At 39.4% G+C, this 19,704-nt stretch overlaps 1 protein-coding gene across 1 annotated transcript; it reads left to right on the forward strand.

Annotated features, from left to right (window-relative positions):
• The first annotated feature begins 774 nt into the window (after window positions 1-774).
• On the forward strand, window positions 775-7,135 carry RSL24D1 (ribosomal L24 domain containing 1). The gene is made up of 6 exons (XM_030281137.4): window positions 775-930; window positions 2,358-2,471; window positions 4,031-4,103; window positions 4,823-4,886; window positions 5,350-5,435; window positions 6,726-7,135. Exons 1-6 carry the CDS (start codon window positions 850-852, stop codon window positions 6,797-6,799), a joined length of 492 nt encoding a protein of 163 aa, XP_030136997.1. The 5' UTR covers window positions 775-849; the 3' UTR covers window positions 6,800-7,135.
• Window positions 7,136-19,704: the final 12,569 nt, after the last annotated feature.

Raw genomic sequence — 19,704 nt, forward strand, 5'->3', positions numbered from 1 at the left:
TCTGTCACAGCCTCAGAGCCCTCACTGCAGTGAGAGCCATCAACAGCCTGGCCACTCCTGTGCTCCAGCCCTGCTCTCCTACAGCAGACGTGGCTAAACTCTGCTTTTCAGAAAGACTGGAGACAGCCTCTGTGCTGATGAGGTGATTCCACTGTGCTAAAGCAAGTTTTCTTTTTTCCTCTGATATTTCTTAATACAGCACCAAGTTGACTGCCTTTCTTTTGTTGTTCTAGAAACAGAAAGCAAATAACTGCTTTAGAAGCACAAGCAATTCAACGCATGGATTTTTCACCAGATACTCAGGTAGTTTATTTCTTTTAAATGGAGAGGCAAGAATTGTGGTGGTAAAGGCTTATGTGAGGAGGACTTCAGACTCAGAGCTGGGACAGCATCCTACAGTTGAAGAATAGAGAGGCCTTCCCAATTCCAAACAATATGGAAGGTACCGGACCTAGGATTTAGGTCCTTTCGCAATAAACAGGTAACTCTAGGAGAGAGAAGGAGTAATGGGTACCTACCTACATGGTGTACAGAACTTTTGGTTTCAGACAGGACTTCAAATTTTGCTTAGATTTTGGATTTTATAGATATGAAAGCAGCACAGAAAGTGTTGCCTGAATTTTACAGTAAATCAACTGTAGACTTAAAAATCTATCTTTTCCTTGGGTTACTGTGTCTATCCTTACGTTCATATCGATTCGTCCCGTTCTCGCCCTTGGAGCACAATTTCTCCCGTGTGGGCCCGGGGCCGGCAGGGGGCGCTGCGGCAGCGCGGCGGGAGCCGGGCCCGCCCCGCGCCGCCGCCTCCGGTCAGCTGGGCCGCGCTTCCGCCGCGCCGCCGCCGCCGCCATGCGCATCGAGAAGTGCTACTTCTGCTCGGGGCCCATCTACCCGGGACACGGCGTCATGTTCGTGCGCAACGACTGCAAGGTACCGCCCGGCCGGCACCGCCCTTCCCGCAGTGCTCGCGGCCGCTCCCTGTGCCGGCGGGCCCCGGCGGGGCTCGGTGTCAGCGGCCGCGCCTCACGCGGGGCGCTCACGGCCCGGGCCGGGCCCCGCCGGGGTACGCGCGCACGGCCGGGTGCGGGGCGGGCGGAGCCCGAGATGAGCGCGGTGCTGGAACAGCGGGGCTGGGGTTCGATCCCTGTTCGGGCCGTTTGCTTAAGAGCAATCCTCGTTGTCAGGCTTTGCCCTCAGGCGGCGGCAGGCCGGGCTGTGGGTAGGGCTGGTGCGGGAGCAGCCACGACTGCGGGATGCGCTGTGGGCCCGCGGCTGCGGCACTGCGGGCTCTGCACTGCCTGACAGCGTGTACACAGAGTGCTGGGGATCGCTCCCCGGCCTCCGCCGCGCTCCCTGCCACTGCTGCGAACCTGCTCAAATCGCTTCCTGCCCGGGCCCGGCCGCCAGAAGGGATCGCGGGCGGGCGTGGGTGCGCGCTGGCACGGGCTGTGCGCTCGCCGCGGCCGCGAGGGCGCTGCTCCGAAACAGAGCACTTGTGACAAGGCAAAGCACCGCCACAGGTGTGCCTGGGTTGAGGTGAAAAAACGTGGTAGAAGAGTGTAAAAAAAAAAATAAAAGAGCTATTCGAAAATAATTGCCGTAATTTAAAGTTTCATATTTTCTGTTAATTTCTTTTAGAATTGACTGTTAGATGGGAAGGAGGATATATGGCTGTAGAAAAATAGGGTTTTCAAAACCTCATGAATAACGTGTAATTCTGACCAGTTTTAAGTGAAGAATCTAGTATTCTGTTGAATATGTAGAAAAATAGGGCAAAAAGAAAAAGGCCAATTAAAACGTTTTGTTATATGCTTTAACAGCTTTCAGTGATTTCAGTCCAGGACTTGACTTGACTAATGCACTTAGGACTCTTGCAGAGTAATCTTCGGGGCTTAAGGCTGCATCCCAAAAAATAGATATTTTAGTGTGTGTGTTGCATTCATATGAGAGGTGTGAGGACTTTTTGTTGCTCTCAGGATGGTACTGTATCTAAAAAGTGTTGGCAGCTGTAGAAAATTGTTTATTCATACTACAGGTTTGGTTTTATGGTTATTTTTGCAGATGATAATTCTCAAAACTCAGGTGTATTTTATGTATAATCAGCTTAGTTGTAAGTACTTGTGCTTAACCCTGGCAGCTGTGAAAATGACTTTATAATGAAAAACAATACTAGTGCTTGAAATGATTTTTGTTAATAGCTGTATTTTCTGTAAAAATACTGGCATTTGGAAACTGAATATAATTTCTAATGAGCAGTATTGTTAGTGTAACCTCAGTGTTTGATATCACACTTGCAGTGGGCCACAAATAACATGATTTAACTAAGATTTTTCTTCTTTATTGTCCCCTTCTTTAAGATATTTAGATTCTGCAAATCAAAATGCCACAGAAACTTTAAAAAGAAGCGAAATCCGAGAAAGATGAGATGGACTAAAGCATTCCGTAAAGCAGCTGGCAAAGAACTGACAGTGGTAAGAAGCTGAACTGGTTCCCACTTTACATTAGAACACTAAAATGGCTCTTCCTGTGGCACACAGGCTGGCTAGGTGCCTTAGAGCATTGTCATTTAGTGAAATGAGCTGGGGAGAAGAGGGATTGTGGAAGAGAATGGGAGAGTTTCTTGAGAGTCAGCTGTTAATTCAGCTTGATTAAAACCTGGATCTTCCACCCTCGGGATGGAAGCCAGTGTATCAGGTGTCTGTTCTGGGAACACGTGGTGGCTCCCAAGTCCAAGGCTTTTTTTCCCACCAATAAATCCTCTACACTCTGTATGTATACAATTGGTAGTTGTGTTTCTGCACAAATAATCTGAGTTACTGGGTCCCTGAGGAAGTCTCTCTATCTGGACCCCTAAAATATTTGCTGTGAAGTCTCTTTAAAGCCTAAAATGTGTAGGAAAAGTTTTTGCATGGATAGGAATGTCTGAAAAACAGCATGAGACCTCAAATGGAAGTTGAAAACAAAGTTGCTTCAGTGGTAAAAGTATTAAACATTCATATTTGGTGCAACAGTCCTTAAATAATTCAAGAATTATTGTGACTTGATTACCAGTTCTTTTACAGAATATTAAAAATTTATTAAGCATTTTGATACAGTGATTTCCTGCCTTTTGTGGATCTTTCAGGGGAAAGAATGTGGTTTTATTTTTTAATGTGGCTCTGAAAAGCCATGGTTAATTAGCATCTTCAGTAATTTCAGTGTTTCTTGCTTTTGAGTTGTTTCTGGCTATGTTGAATTACCTTTTTGAAAACAACTGGATTTAAAATTACTTTATGTATGTCAAAATAGGTGACAATATGTTCCAGTTTTGAGATACCTAATGTATTTTAAGAATAAAGCCAACATATGTACTTAGTGCTGTGTAACTCAGCTTTACCACAACAAAAAACAACCTTTGGGCAGGGAGAAGTCCTCAGATAAAACTGATATAAAGCTAAGTGTGCCTGGCAAAAAAAAAAGATCACAAAACTGTTTTTTTGTCTTCAGCTCATGGGAATGGGGGGATGGCAGCTGTCCCAAATGCCAGAGGTATCGACTGAAATATTTCACAATTTCAAATTAGACTGTTTCAATATTCTTAAAATGCAGTGGTGCTTGGGGTGTTTTTTTAAAACCATTTCAAAATTACAAGCTGTTGAACAGAGGTTATTTGTCCTGCAATAAATGCTTTCAAATCTACAGGTTTTCAATTTCGCCTTCCACCTGTCTAATCTGCTCTGTTTACTATTTCACATGGGTTTTCTCTGTTCCTTTTGTCCTGCTAAATAGAAAATAGCTGAGGGAGATGCTGTGGTAAATAGTTCTCTTCAGACAAACCACTGTGGCTCCTGACACTTTGAGGTCAAATACTCGACTCGATTTCCTTCTCATATTTCTCTCTAATGATTGTTCAAGTCTAGGAACTGAGCTTCTGAAAGGGGGGAAAAAAATCCCATAAAATACTCAGTTATGTGAGTGACTGCTACAGTAAGAATGTATTGATCTAAATAAGCTTCTGCATGTAGTCTATATTTACTTTCTCTTGATACAGGACAATTCATTTGAATTTGAAAAACGTAGGAACGAACCAGTGAAGTACCAGAGAGAGTTGTGGAACAAGACTGGTGAGTCATCATAGGAAAAAACAAAAAAAATTAATTTTTTACTTACCATGAATGTGTTTTCAAAAGACTTCTTAGAGTACTGACAGCTTGTAGTGATTGTGTTTGAAATTACTGAAATCATGACCAAATTCTTAGCATATGGAGGAGGCTTGAGTTGTAAACAGGTGTGGAGTTTCACTTGATGCTTTTTTTCAGAAACTGGTTTGAAAATGAGGACCAGAAATCCTTTATTTTGAATTATTGTCTTCAAACCCCTTAGTGGTTTTCCAGCTTTTTAAGAGGCTTCCGATGTCAGCCTTTTACATGATGCAGTTGTTTCTGTGTTTGTGCTCATGCTGCTTCAGTTTGTTTCATAGAATCAATTGTCATAAAATAGGAGAACTGCTTGTATCCATGTGAATGCCACAAAGGAGAAGGTGGTGACTTGCATCTCTTTTCAAGTAGATTTTTTTGCAGTGATGATTAACGATAGAAATTATGTGTAGGCACAAAAGTGGAAGCATAAATAAGTTTTAAAATACAAGTTACCAGAGTTGCTACACAGAACATTTCTTTATCCTGCTCTTCGGAGAAGGAATCATTTCCTCTACATAGTGTAAGAGTTGCCTCTGGTATTTAGGTGTTATGGGAGTACTGTTAAGAGCTGCTTTACAAAAATAGCATGGATTTTCTGCTGCAGGGATTTAAGCACATTTAAAACAACTTCTGCTTTATTTCAGTGGATGCAATGAAGAGAGTGGAGGAAATAAAGCAAAAACGCCAAGCCAGATTTATTATGAACAGGTGAGAATTATCTGTGTGATGGGAACCCCTTGCATGTGTGTGTTAGACAACTTTCCAGAAATGGGATGATGCAGTTTTTAAAGAGTAATTAGTTTTGTATATACACAGTCATCCAAGGGATGGGGTAAAATACACTGGGTGGGCTCTATCCTGTGTATTGGCTGTCCAAGGAAATGTACCTTTTGGACACTCAAGGATAATAGCTGTAATTTAATACTTGTTTGTATACAGAGTCTTAAATTTTAACAAAATTCTGATAGGAGTTGCTACAGTGCTTACTTTTCTTATGGCTTTGTATCCAGAATTTTCTTGAATAGGTTTTCAAATATTTTTTGCCTTTATTTCCTCATAGTCATAGTTATTTACAGCCTGTACATACCTTTACCGAGTGATACCATGCATTAAAATGAAAGCCTAAATCTCCTCTTTGAAGGTAATTAAATCTAATTTTCCCCTTTCCCAGATTAAAGAAGAGCAAAGAGTTGCAGAAGGCAGAAGACATCAAAGAAGTCAAACAGAACATCCATCTTCTTCGTGCTCCCCATGCAGGTAAGAACTTGATTTACTGGTTTGCCTACACAGTTTTAGGATGAGTGACTCATTCTACAGATCAATAATTCTGTACATTTGTCTTACAATTAATTTGTTTTGTGAATGTGGAAAATAGTTCTTGCCACTAAATGTATGTAGTATCTTAGCTCTGAATCAAATATACCTTTTTTATTTATCTAGTCCTGCATTCATCCTTTCTCTTCCTTATTTTGAGTGTTTTAAATTGCTCTCAATAACTGGTGCTGCATGAACTGCATGTTTGTTATCTGATGAATTTATCTAAGTCTTCCCTTTGAACTGGTTTGTTGAACTCAACAGACTAACACTGAATGATATAAAATACAGCAATTCAACTTTGCTGCTTGAGTTTGTCAGTCAGTTGTGTAGAATTTATATGAAAATACTATTCCTTCAGTAAAGTCACATTTGAAATGAATTATTTACTTTTAAAAATACACTTAACTAAGTAGAATAATAAAGACAAGTTAAAAACATTTCCATTAGCTCTTGTTTTATAAAAATTGCCCGTGATTTTTTAAATTCATTATTAGATATTACTTAGAAGTTTGTTCTTTGGTTTTTCTTAGATTTTTGTCAGGATATATTTACACTTTGGTTTAATCTGTCTTCCTCCCCCCCTTTTTATTTTTGAGGAAAGGAAAAAGATATGAATTCAAAAGAATAAATTCAAGTGTTTATTTCTGTGTTTGGCTTTGCTTTTATGAAATGAATGTTGCACAGCACTTTGTAGTCCATCTGTTGGTCAAACACCCGCTGCCTTCTTGGAATTCTGCAATTCTGACTGGGCAGAGAGCAGAATCAAATCCAAGTCTTGGATTTTTCTTTTTCTTTGTTTTTCTTTTTGGTGATCTTTTTGAGAGTTAACGTTCTTGCTGTCCAATACAGCATTCAGGAGGGCTTTAAATGTTCATTTAAAAACTACTGGGAGAAAGCCATTGATCTGTAATAAGCAATGAAGTTTTGCAGTCCTTTGCAAGATTCTGCCAGGTATTGAGAGCTGTATCAGTTTGTCACAGCAGATGAAAACACAGGTTTGACTGCATTTTGGATTTTGCATAAAAACAGCATCAGCTTTTCTGCTAAAACAAGTTAAAGAGATGGAGGTTAGCAGTAAATACCTTTGAGCTTGATCGATTTGCTCATAAACAGCTCTTCAAGCAATATAATTTAGGCTGTTTAACCTGGCATAGACACATACATTGTTCAAAGAAAATCAGTTATTTGGGCTTAGAGAAACATGTTGAATTTGATTTGTTCTTTTTGAAGGTACACCAAAACAGCTGGAGGACAAAATGGTGCAGGAGCTACAAGAGGACGTGCCTATGGAAGAAGACTCTTAAAGTGCTTTTATTTACTATTTATATCTCTTCAGCAGTTAACAGTTCTTTACCTGACATCATTCAGAAATGTGCTTAGAATTGAAGAAAAGTACATTTTAATGAATAGTGGTCATTTACAATTTGAATTATTTTTTTAATAAGTAATAATAGGATGGATACTAGTTTGGGCAGTACTTAAAATTCTGCAATTGGAGAAAACCTTGTCAGCAGGATGGAGAATGAGGCTTTATTGTTTGAGATACCATGTGCTCCTTGGAAAGTTACACTTTTTCTGGATAACTTTTCCATATTAATGCAAACAATTAAGTAATAAATAATAAAATATGCTGGCCATGAGCTTTTCTTATTGTCTGTTGTTCTTCCATAGTGGTAAAAGCAGATAAAAATCTGTTTTAATTATTACAGTGTAGGGTAGGATGTATTAATTTTTCTTGGTCCAGTGTGGTCCAGACTTATTTTCATTCTTGTCCTGGGGAAAATATTTCAATTTGAGGAATATAGTGTTTGTTTTATCTCCTTTTTATGTCAGCCACCCCAGGATTCCATTGCTGTTGACACCTGGCAAAGCTAACATCGATGCAGGACTTAGGTTTGTAAAATAGTAATGGGGATATCACCTAGTCTGGAGTTGGCCCTGCTGTCATCCTCACCCACCAAAATTCAAATCTAATGTCTAATCAGGCAGATGGAGATGCTCAATAAATCACACTTGAGACTGTGTTTACCTGACTCCCAGGATTGTTTTGATCAAAAAGATGCTGGTAAATCACAAGTATTTTGCATATTGTGGTGGTGCTTATTCAGTGTGTCAGCGCTGTTTTAAACTGCCACTAGTTTTATCTGTAATAGTGTGATCAAAGAAAGCTTTCAAAGGCATTTATAGTATTTGCTGTCATGTTATGCAAGTTATCCTCAAAAATAATAATTTGTAGTTCTATTCCAACTTGGATATGTACTATAGCAGTCACTGGAAAACCTCACACCTACCACCCACATGTGTTTTGTATAGTTCAGAGAAGAATCATATATAAATTTATGTAAGGGTCTTGGGGAGTGTGTGACATGGGCTGGCATTGTACTCAGTTTTTTATCTCTTCATTTATGAGTTATGTTCACATATTTAGAAAATGACATATTTTAGTGAAAATTCTAGTAATAAAAATATAATTCCTTGTTTTAATGAAATTAAAATTTTGCCATAATTTAAAATGTGCTGTATTTATTGTGCAAACTGTAATATAAATACTGACTGAAAAGTGTATGGTAAGTTGGCCGGAAAACATATATCATTAGGGTGAAATCACTAAGATGGTACAGTGTAAGTACAGTACTATGTGTACACCAAGATACTAGGGCTTGTGGAGGGAGATACTCAGAGGATGTTAATTTCTAGTCTCACATAAACATTAATTAACATCTCAAGAAATGTGATGTTTTTGAATGGCTTTTTCTGTTGTAGTATTTGATGTCCTTAATCCTTGAGGTGGGATACTTAATCTAAAAATAGTGTTACATACAACTGTATTTTATTTTATTTTATTTTATTTTATTTTATTTTATTTTATTTTATTTTATTTTATTTTATTTTATTTTATTTTATTTTATTTTATTTTATTTTATTTTATTTTATTTTATTTTATTTTATTTTATTTTATTTTATTTTTTTAAATTTAAAGGATAGGATGTTCAGCAAGTGCTGAGTTTTAATTTTCTCCAAAAGTAGGGAAGTAAATCTGTACAAAGCAGACAAAGGTGATGAACCTGATTGGGTGTTAGTTAATATTCATATAAAATATTTTACTTCATATGAGTTTAACATTAAATAATGTATATTACATAATATCTGCACTTGTTCTGTTCACCTGTCTTTAAATTAATTGCAATAATTACCTGGTTTGTGTGCTCTACGAAAGTGTGTCTATAGGATTATTAACCCTTTCCTATGAAGTGAAAGTAAGTGAAGTAATTGTACAGCAGCTAAGAGCCATTTGAGGAGAATACAGCCATAAATCCTGAACACTGCCAGCTGTATGAGTTGTTCAGCCTGTGTGCCTCAGTACTGGTACAATTGCAAGCAAGGTCTGTGGAAGTTAATGCTGAGTTATCCCTCTGCCAAAATGCCATTTCTCTGGGAAGCAAAGACTTGCAGCTGGTATGTGTACCTTGTAGTATATAGGAGGTAATTGAGCTTAAAAAATTTGTCATGAGTAACATGCTTGCAGCACCTGGTCAGAAGGTGCCCTTGTGATTTTTTTTTTTTTATTTAATTGCTGTGTGTCCTGTTCTCTTGTCTGTCAACTGGAGCACAAGGTGAGGGTGGAAGAGCTGCAGCTGAGCAACATGGGGCTGGTGATCATTCTGTACATCTCTGCATAACCACCTGCATGCAGAGACCTTCATGGAGAGCTGCTGAGCTGCAGCAGAGTGGAGGTTTTCTTTCTGGAGGCTTGCTGTCCAATCACATTTCTAATAGAAATTGTTATTATTCAAGACCCTTTGGTGAAGATCTATTTTCTTTGCTTGCTTAAGGTAAAAATATCTTTAGATTTTACATTTTGCTTACAAGACTTACAAAGAAAATGTCCAACTGAGCAGTATCCTGGTAGTCATGGATAAATACTGCTAAACAGGAGGAAGGAAATGCATTCCTCTTTCCACTTGAGCAGCCCTAGATCAGACAGTGGCTTGCCAGAGGAGTTTGGGGATAGGCAAACGGGAAGCCCTCATCTGCCTCCTGTGAGTGGGGCTGAGCTGTGCCCAGTGCCTGGGAGGCAGGACCTGCCCCTGCTCCCCCAGAGCACGTTGGAGAGGGCATTTTATGAGCAGCGCATTGTTATTCACAAGAGATCCTGGTTTGGTGTCATACATCCAAATCACCAGTCCTGTCTGTGCCGAGATCCAGTAGGAGCAGAGCACAGGGTGCCTATGAGAACAGACATACAAGAGAAATTATGATGATGGTGTGTGAATATTTAATCAGAAGAATTATTTATGAATAACTGGTAGTGCTAAATTCCATTGTACTGCCTGTCTTCTTGGCATTTACCAGGTCTAACAAACGATTACTGTTTTGTGTTTGTACTTTGCAGTCAGGGAAGCCTTTCTTCAAAACAAGCTGAAAGGCTCGATCAGAACAAATGTGATAGTCAAAACCAATTTTTAACAAATGCTTTTTATTTTCAGTTGCTGTCATCTTTCCTTACAAAACAAAACCAGATGCATAGTTCCTTTTTCAGACTACAAAAGTTGGAAATGTGTATTTTAATAGTAATTTAGTAACTGTCTTTTTCTCATATTTCCTCTTTTCCATTTTTAATCCATCCCTTAGTGATTTCGAGTTAAACGCTGGTTTTTCTTTGAGGGGGAGGTCATCCTCATGCTAACACGTTTTGGCTGCTCCCTCACTTCTTTGTGCCCAGGGCCCTGAGCGGGGGTTCCAGCATGGCCAGGGTGCCCTTTATGTCCCTCACCGAGTCCCCCCTGTGGTTTCGGTGTGATGCTGTCCCTGTGCCAGCCCGGCTGCTGGGCAGGTGTGTGGGGAGCCATGGCCGCTCCGAGTGGTGCCATCCAGAGCAGCGTTCGCTGTTTGTGTGGGTTCTGTGGGGTGCCGCGCTCCTGAGGGACGAGTGTGGTGCCAATTTCTGAGCTTTGAGCTGTGCCAATTTCTGAGCTTTGAGCTGTGCAGTGCCAGTTCTGTGCTCTGAGCTGTGGCTCGGCCGTGCCCCACACGGCGGCCATGGGGCAGCCCGGGCCGGCCCTGGGGCAGGCTGCAGCACAGCCGAGAGCCCTCACGGCCGCCCCACAGCAGCCCCGCAGCCCCACGGAGGCTCGGGCACAGCGCAGGCCTGGCCTTTTCCACGTCTTCATGCAGCGGAGGCCTGGAGATCCTTATTTTTGCCTTTGGAAGCAATCCATCCTTATTACTCTGGTTGTCTCTGGAGGTTTTCTACTTGAAGTTTGATCCTGAGGGAATGACCGAAAGAATGGCAGGTGATGGTGGGGTTTTGGTTTTGCTTGTTTGGCTTTTAAGAAAAAAATGCAAATTCCTTCTTTCAGGCTTCACTTTCAGTCTTTCCTTTACAAGCGCTAATACAGTGTGGAAAAAATGTAAAATACAGCTTTCTGTATAATCAAATTGTGCTGAGCTGATGCAGACTTTCTTCATAGGAAATTGGGCTTTCCTGTAGTTCGGAGATTCTTTAATCAGAGGTTTTCCTGAGATTTTCTCGCTTCAGAGTAACAGCACAGTACCAGATCTGTGTGTGACACAAAGAACCATAAATCAGTTCCATATGTTGACATGGTCATAGGTGTGCATGGCTGCAAAAGCAATAGACAGCTGCTAATAGGTCCAAAGGCTTATATCCCAGGAGATGTTTCAACCTCCAGGCTGTTCAATTCCTCAATTACTGTTCTGGCCTCAAAAATTCAATCTCCTTTATCAGCCTAACTTATTTATGGGTTGCACTGAATTGTGACCAGAGAGAGAAGAAAGCTGAAATAAATCAAGCACTGATAAAATTGTTTAAGCCTTCTTGATGGCTGTCTGTCTATTTTTAGATCTCAATTTGAAGAGACCATATGGAGAGAAATTTATTTTGTTTTATTCATGTTGAACAAGCAGCATTACTCGAGATTGGGTAGGAACAGGGAGGAATAAGGTTCTGTGGAGGTAGCTTCATTGGAAGACATTCTTTGCTGGTTTTGGGTTTGTTTGTGTGTTATTCTCCTCCCTCTTCCTCCCATCCTTAGATTTTTCATATTATATTTAGTTTGGTGAAGTCACTCTTGCTTCTTAAACAGCTGTTTTTTCACCTTTAAAAAGTGCTTGGATAACATTTTGTCTTGCACATACGTATGGCAGTAAAGGTATATTCTGAGTAAGGGGAGATGTCAGCTCTTGCCCTACAAACTGTGGGAGTTATTAGTGATATTGTTTCAGTGTGGGGAACAGACTCTGGAATGGAAATAGATGTGTTATTTATAAGGCAGCAACATTGTGCACCCACAAATTATCACTGGGAATCAAGGCAGACATCTCTGCATAACTGGAAAAAAAAAAATCTTGTTTGCAGGTATTTGAGCTGTTTTCTTTAGGCTCTGCTCTGCACTAAACTTGCAAATTAAGAGAATTACTTTGGTAATCAACTTGACTGAAGTGATTCCTGAGTGGAGAATTTGAAAGATTTCTTATTACTTGATAAAATGAAAAGCTGCCAGAGATTCTCCCTTGTGTTGAGGTGAGATTGGTTACAGTATCTCTGTTTACACAAGCTCCTGCAGAAGGAAGTGTTTTCATTCAGCCTCGCTGCAGAAATTGATGCTGCAGAAGTTGACTCTGCAGAACTGTTTGGGCTGAGCAGTGAAATAACCAAATGGTTTTGTCTCCTATGACCATTACCTCCACTGGGCAAATTGAGATTGCATTTCAAATCCCCGTATTTCCCAGCTTTTTCTACTCCTAACACAAAACTTGGGAACACAGTGGTACAGGCCATACAGGTTTAGCTTGAAACATAAAGGTGGCAGACCTGAACTCAGCAGTCTTTAGGCATGGTTGTACAGACAGCTTTTTCTTCTAACAAGCCAAACAAAGTGTTGGTGGGTTTGGAAGTCAGAAAGAGCCAGCTAGGCTGCTCCCCTGGGCTGCTCCTGCCTCCTCTGTTTAGTTAGTTGTGCTGGGCACAGATGGAAAGTCATTCAAGGTTAATTTGATTAGCTGTACCCAGCTTCTGGGGATCTCTGAGAAAAATACTTTTTTTTTTTTTTTTTTTTTTTTTAAATAGAAAATACAGATATCATTATGTGATCTTAATTCATGGGTGATATTTAGAAAGAAACAGGATTTAACCTTGAGCTAGGAATGCATTTAGAATGTTCTATGCACAAAGCATACTTTAATCCAGATTTTTTTAGGGCATGGCCTTGCTACTGCTTGGGATGCCTCATATAGATTATCCCCAGGGTATCTGGGGAATACTGTGATGCTTCATTTTAAGAACTTTTGCTTTTTCTCTATGGATGTCTACTTCTATATCTGGTATTAATTTGTGAGAAGATTGTGTGCCAGATTTTGTCACTGATGCTGTCAGAAAGCTGTGATACAAAGGTGACAGGAAGCATTCTTCACTTTTCACAGCTGCTGTAGATTTGATTGTTTTGAAGAGGAATGAGGTGCCTTTCTGAAAATGGCTTTTACTAGCTCTTGGAGAATTTCTGCAGCAGATATGCAGAATTCAGGTTCTGCTTTAAAAGACCCAGCTGTGAACACAGGAGGCATTCTTAGATCAAACTAAAGGTGGTTAGCAGGATAAAGACCTGTAGTACTCTAGTAACAAATTTAGTTGCTTCTTGTATTTATAGAAAAAGGAATAAAAAATATTACAAGCTTTTCTAGTGGTTGTTACGGTCTGCACACAGTTCAGTTTATTTTCTTATTGTATTTATATAATGATCTACATGAACATGGTCACATGAGGAGCAGGTATTCTCCCAGTTTTCTAAGGAAATGCCAACTTCTGTTAGACTACTTCTGCCAGACTGTGTAGATTTTTTGGCAGTTATTTAAATCTATTTTGTTACCTGAGTTCCATCTGCTTGTGCAAAGTCTGTTAATAGCTTTAATAGTTTTTGACTTTTCATGACAATCCTATTAATTCCAGTTCTGGAAATGTTTAAAGCCTTTAGACAGAAAACAGAGGAACTTTTTTGCTGGTTTGTATATAAAGTCCATTTAAACTTGTACTACCTTTGATGGCCAGTATAGCAGAGTCTTTCAGAGCAGGATCACAAAGCATCATCTGAGTACCCTTTTCCATGGTTTATCTTCCTAAACTCAGTTGGTAATTTAGAGATTTCTTTGGAAATTTTTGGTGAACCAGTCTTTTATGACTGTATCATATCTAAACTTGAACCCCTCTATACTTTCTCAATGATCCTGTGATGAATACTTCATACTTCTCTTCTGATTATTGTGAGAAAGAGCTTCTTTGTGATTTGCATTTTACACTGTAGGGTTTTCTGTCATTCTGGTATTGTGGGAAGCTGAATTACTAATTCTCTTTGCAGTGTTTGCAGTGTTGTGAACCTCTTGTTACTTCTTTTCTAAACTGAAGAGTCCTGATCTCTTACCCTGGTCTGTAGGAAGGCCTCTGAGCATCTTTGTTGTTCCTTATGTCTGTCCTTCTTGTCTGGCTTGTGGGATGAAGCAATGACAAATTCCTGCAGTATTCAGTATATGGATAGGTGTTCCCTTTATGTCTGCACTGTTTCTCCTTTGTTCTTTGTTTCTTTTGTAACTGTGTTTCTCAATATCCCCAGCTTTTTCCTGCATGCTTTGTAGAAAGAAAATAACCTCCACTGTTCACATTTATTTAGATTTAGAATTTGCCAGTTCATTCTCTATGTTTTCTCTTTTTAAATCTTTAGTGAACAGACAAATCCATGACTACCTGAATGCATCATGATTAGGACAGTGCTTTTAAGAGAAGCAAGATAGACAGCATTATAAAAAAGATAAACACAAGAAAATAAAACAAACAAACCAGCAGGAATTAAATTCTGTCAAAACAGATCTCAAGAGATGGGCATCAGATGCTCTTAGCAAGTAGAGAAAATTACCTTGAGTGTTCTTCCTTCTTGAGAACTGTGACTTGGAAGTGAGTGGTGCCATTGTGTTAAATGTTTAAACATAGTTGATTGTAGATGCAGGGAAGTGTTTGCTGGTATGGAGTTTTATGAATCATTTACCTTTGTAGGAGTACATTCTGACATCCTAAATGCAATGTGCCATTTCCCTTCCCACACATTACATGCAATAGCTAAGTGGCGAGTAGACAGCTACAAGTCAGCAGACCTGAGTTTTATTCCTGGCTCTGTTTCCTTGTACTCAAGTTATTCAGCTTTCCTGAGTCCTCTCTAAAATGGTCTACCTGAATCATGACGAATATGTTTTATCTCTTCCAACTTTTCCAAGCATGGTAAGGCACTGGAGTGAGACATACTGCAGCAATTAATGTTATCTTAGATTTCTATGGAGCATTTTAAAATGTAATTTTAATATTACTTTCCCAGCTCTGAAACAGAGTTGCTTTCAAACAGAGTTCCTTTCATTCATCCTTTCCATCACTTTTTTTGGGTAGGTTTCTGTCACTGAGTGAGGCCTGTAGGGCCAGGTTCAGTCATGAGACAGTTTTCTGATAGCTCTGGAAGTCAGATGGAATTGTTCATGTGTGTGCCCTGTAGAAATCAGTATGATGCCAGTTTGACTTGGTGCCATTCAGTAATTACTGACTCAGTTGTTCTGACCACAGACACCTGACTGGGTATAAAGCACCTCCATTCAACTAAGAAGTTGACTGTTGTTTTACCAGGAAACTGCCAAGGACAACATACTTATTTCTGCTTCTTCTGCTGAAGTTAAATAGCTGGTAATTCTTTAGTTCTTAAATCTAGTAACACTTTGTAGCTGTGATTTCTCCCTGAAGCTATGTTTCTGCTTATGTAATTTGGAAATCCTAACAGAGCAGTTTAAGTCTAGCAAGCAACCAAATTTAGCACTGGAAACTTTATATTTATTATCACTAGGGACAGAGGACAAAAGAGCTGAAATGTTCCCAAGGTATTCACAGAGAATATAGCAGATACTTTGTGATTCCAAGCTTGCAGATTTTATGATTTGTAGGATGAAACGTAATCTGGTATTTTAAAATGTAAATTCAAACTTTTTTCCTTAGCTCTCAAGCTTATGAAGAATGTATCTCAGCCAAGTATAAATGACTGAAAGAAGTGATGTCTCATTTGGTCTGCAGACAAGCAAAACAGGTAAGAAGACTTTCACTATTCTAAACCCATTTTTAATTCTGAAACTTGAATTAATCAAAATAAGACCTGTCAACTCTTCACCTTGTTGATCACAGTGCCATTTGATTTCATCTTGCTGTTGGAAAATCACTCTTACTACCTGACAGCCCTGAAGTTTTTGATATTAATTTATTGTTGCTCAAAACCATTTTTTGTATATTGAAAATTCAGAGAAAGGAAAATTCAGCATTCAAATAAAAAATGTACGGGTTGCAATACTATCTCACATATTTTCATTAAAAATTCTTAAAATTCCTAATTTTCTCACTTGGTTTACAGAAAGAAGGCCCTGTTAACTGGTGTCAGAACACAGTGGAAAATTATGAGGGAGATTAAAACCCTTGGCTGATTTGTATGACCTGTGTTTTAGAAATTTTATTTGCTTGAGACATTGCAGCCTGAAAGAAACAAGTATCTTCCTTGAAAACTTGATGATGAGATTCCAGATAATCAGTAACCTAGGGCATACTCCTAGGGATGGAGGAAATGCAGTCAGAAAAGCTTTCCTTGGATGATAAAAACTTGAAATGAGTCTCAACACCCAGTCATTAGCATTCAAAGCCCTATCCAGTCACAGAAGTATCTTTTTGCTCTTTCCCCCTCAGTGCTATATTTACTAGGAGGTAAGAATGTGATACAGAAGCCAGAAGCTGAAGGTGTTAAGTGTGCTGTGATTCAGCTGCCTGGCAAAAGATCTTACTTTGGCAGTCCCCAGACTGGTCTTGTGAATTATTCCTCAGGGAGGGAGATTTCTTTCCAGAACCGTCCTCCTTTGGTGTGACCATCTGCCTCTATACAGTCATTTGGGCAAAAATAGAAATTACAAACAGAAGATTGCTCTGTTGCCAGATTAGCTGCAGAATACATACTGATGCTTTACTCACTCAGGGGGATTTTAGTGCCAGGGTTCTTTGCTGGGGATAAAACACTGTATCATATTTTCCCTTTCTGTCGGTGTTGGATTAAAAACTAAATCCTGCTCATTTTACTTTCAGAAGTAGTCCCAGGATTTTGGTAGGATTAATTGCATATGAAAAGCAAGTAGGATTTAGCATTCTGTGTACATTGAAAATTAAACAGAGATAAACATTATCAAAAGTTTTAACTTACTGATGCCATTTCAGCTTATTTTACGATCTGAATATTTTCTGCTGAATACTTAAAGATGCTCATGGAACTTCAGAAAAGTCACATCTCTGAAAGGAAGAGGAAATAAATCTGTGTATGTAGGACCTCAACTCATTGAAGACTTGAAATAGCTACTCAAGTCCTTCTCCCTTCCTGAAGTTAGGCATGTATGTAGGTTGTTGTATTTGGGACTTAACAAAGAACTCTACTCTTTTTTAATCACATGGACATTTATTTTTTTTTCTGTAGTTTTTCCTCTATAATATTCTAAGCCTTCTGCTGCAGAGAGAATGCAAAACACCCTTATGATACATCAGGAATAATGCCCTGAAAAAAACTTTTGTTTTATGGATTTAGAGTTTGCAGAACAAATTTTAGTTCTGTGGGTAGTGTGGGTGGATGTAGGGATGAAGAGCTCCAGAAAGTAAAAGTCAATACCTGATAAACTTGGTCAGTTATGACATCAGCTGTTCTAGATTTTTTTGCGATGAGGGAGTGGAAGAAGTTTTGTCAAAACAGACCTAACAATTTTTTAAACCCTGTGATCTTTCGTAATCTGTTCTGTCTGGGTCTTCTGTGAGATTATTTCACCTGCCTCAGTCTTTGACCTTTTTGATGTTACCCCAATTTGTTGGGTTGATTTTTGAATGTTATGTGGAATCTGTTTCAATTACTTACTCTCATGCAGTTTAACTGGGTTTACAGTACTCTAGAATGATCTTTTGGGGAAGATTGTCTTTCCTAGGGAGGGAATGGAGGGAGTCTGGGTGAAATGCTGAAATACGTAATGCATTTTTAGTGTTTTCTGTGGGAATCCCTCACACTGTGTGTAGGCACTTGTCCATCATGTGGTATATTGGTTGGTTATCAAAAAATTCAAGAACCAAAGACATAATTTCGTGTAGGTTGATATGAAGGAGACACAATGTTTGTGATATGCTAGTATTTTAAACACTTTTGAGTTAACAAACTCATAAAAGGGGGAAGAAGTCTTGATATATTTTCTCAATTTAATTTTTGAACTTTTCTTATCAGTTATCCTCATTTGATCTCAGAAGTTCCCTAGTCTTTTGTTTCAGCCTGTCTTCTCTGGATATTGATAGTGATAGATGATTCAATTACTTAATCCTTTCATGCATGCTTTCACTTTCAGCAAAGCAGCAAGGTGCAAAATCAGACTGTGTTTAAGACAGTTTTAGTCCTCATTTTTAGCTGTGGTACATTACCTCTACAAGAAACAGCTGATTGTGTGTGAAGCATAACTACTTGAAGGAAATATACCTACTACATCTTTTAATTCTCAGTGCTTGGTTTGTTGTATGCAGAGCTATTTACTGATTAATACTGCTTTGCAATTAGCAAGGAAATGGGAAACAAGAAGTCCTACAGGAACTGCAATATTCTGGAGAAGTGAGCCTGTTATTTCACCCTTCAACAAAGTACACCCACTTCCCACTCTATGAGGGGAGTACATTTAATTTTTTTTTCACTTATGCCTTATTGGTTCCACAGTTGTAATATTTTCCATTGAGTTTGTTACCAAATATGCACTGCTCTGCTCTTGTGGCATCACATTTAGATTTTGAACTGCGTCATTGTCTTGCCATCTGTTAAAGCCCTGTGTCTTCTAAGCACTATCCTGGAGAGGGCCAGTTGCTGGCCAAGTCAGAGAGGGTGACAGATTTTTAATTTTGCAGACAGGATGGGAGTGGTGGGGGATTGAACAGTGAGTGGTGATTGCTCAGGCAGTGGTTGTGTCTCTCAAACTGCCTGCTAACAGCGCTGCAGTCCTACCAGGAGTGGCTCAGGTTGTGCACAGGAATGGCTCTTTGGGGATGAGCTGAGGGAAGTGAGCTCCTTCTGGGGAAGCTGTGATTGATGGATGCCTAGTGGGTGAGAAGTCAGAAACTATAGCTTCTTTGTTGGATACCTGAGAAGGCCCCTATGAATAACTTCTTCCTGTATTTTCCATGGATTGTATTCAGAATAGGCCACTTAGGAACTGATGATGAAGAGATTAGGTATTTACACAACCCCTACCTCTTAGAGGCACACGATCTTCAGACCATTTTGCACCAGCAGGTTGCTGGGTGCTCCATTGGCAGTCCCCACATGTGGATTTCCATTTCATCAAAGGAGACAGGAGGGAAGAGCCCCAGCAGCTCAAAGCAGGTCTGCTGTTTGGTCAGATCAAAAATCCCCCAAGCTTTAATTGGAACTTGTTCTGCTTTATTCTTTCTATGCCTTGATGAGAGTACTTGGAAGGAAAAAGGGATTAGAAACTTCTGTAACAGCCCTAAAGAGCAGAGCCTTGCAGAGATTGTGACTGTGTAATTAAATGCCAGTCTGGACATGGACTGTGAGGGTTTATTTTTCCCTTAGAACTACTGTGGGCAGACGGGGCATAGAATGAATTTATTTTGGATATAAGAAGGAGGGGATGCCATCTCTAGCCAACAAGGCTGCCTGCAAGCTGTCACATTGAGTCTGGAAGCTTGCTTTGTTTTGTTTGTTTTTGATACAGGAATTATATATTTTCAGCTTGGGATCAGTTGGACAGGCATTGCAAATGCAAGCTTCTGAGTCAGCAAAGAACTGTCCAAGTTAAGAATTGGAATGAATGGTACAAATTGGTTAGACAAAAACAAATGAATCTATAATGTACCTGTTTAGGCTAATAAATGTTTTCATAAGTATTCATGCCATGTCCTGGTTTGACTCTAGCAAAACTCTTTGCTGTTGAAACAAAACTAGAGGAGAATGTGAACAATTTAGGTGAAATAAGGGCAGGAAAGGAGAATGGTTTCTTGAAATGGTAATTACAATTAATCATGATTTGTAGGCAAAATAAATGGTGCAGTTCTACAAATGGGGAGGCACATTTTATGGGATAATATGCCTTGTATCATTGACAC

Source organism: Taeniopygia guttata, chromosome 10 (assembly GCF_048771995.1).
Source record: "Taeniopygia guttata chromosome 10, bTaeGut7.mat, whole genome shotgun sequence".
NCBI classification, from domain to species: Eukaryota; Metazoa; Chordata; class Aves; order Passeriformes; family Estrildidae; genus Taeniopygia; species Taeniopygia guttata.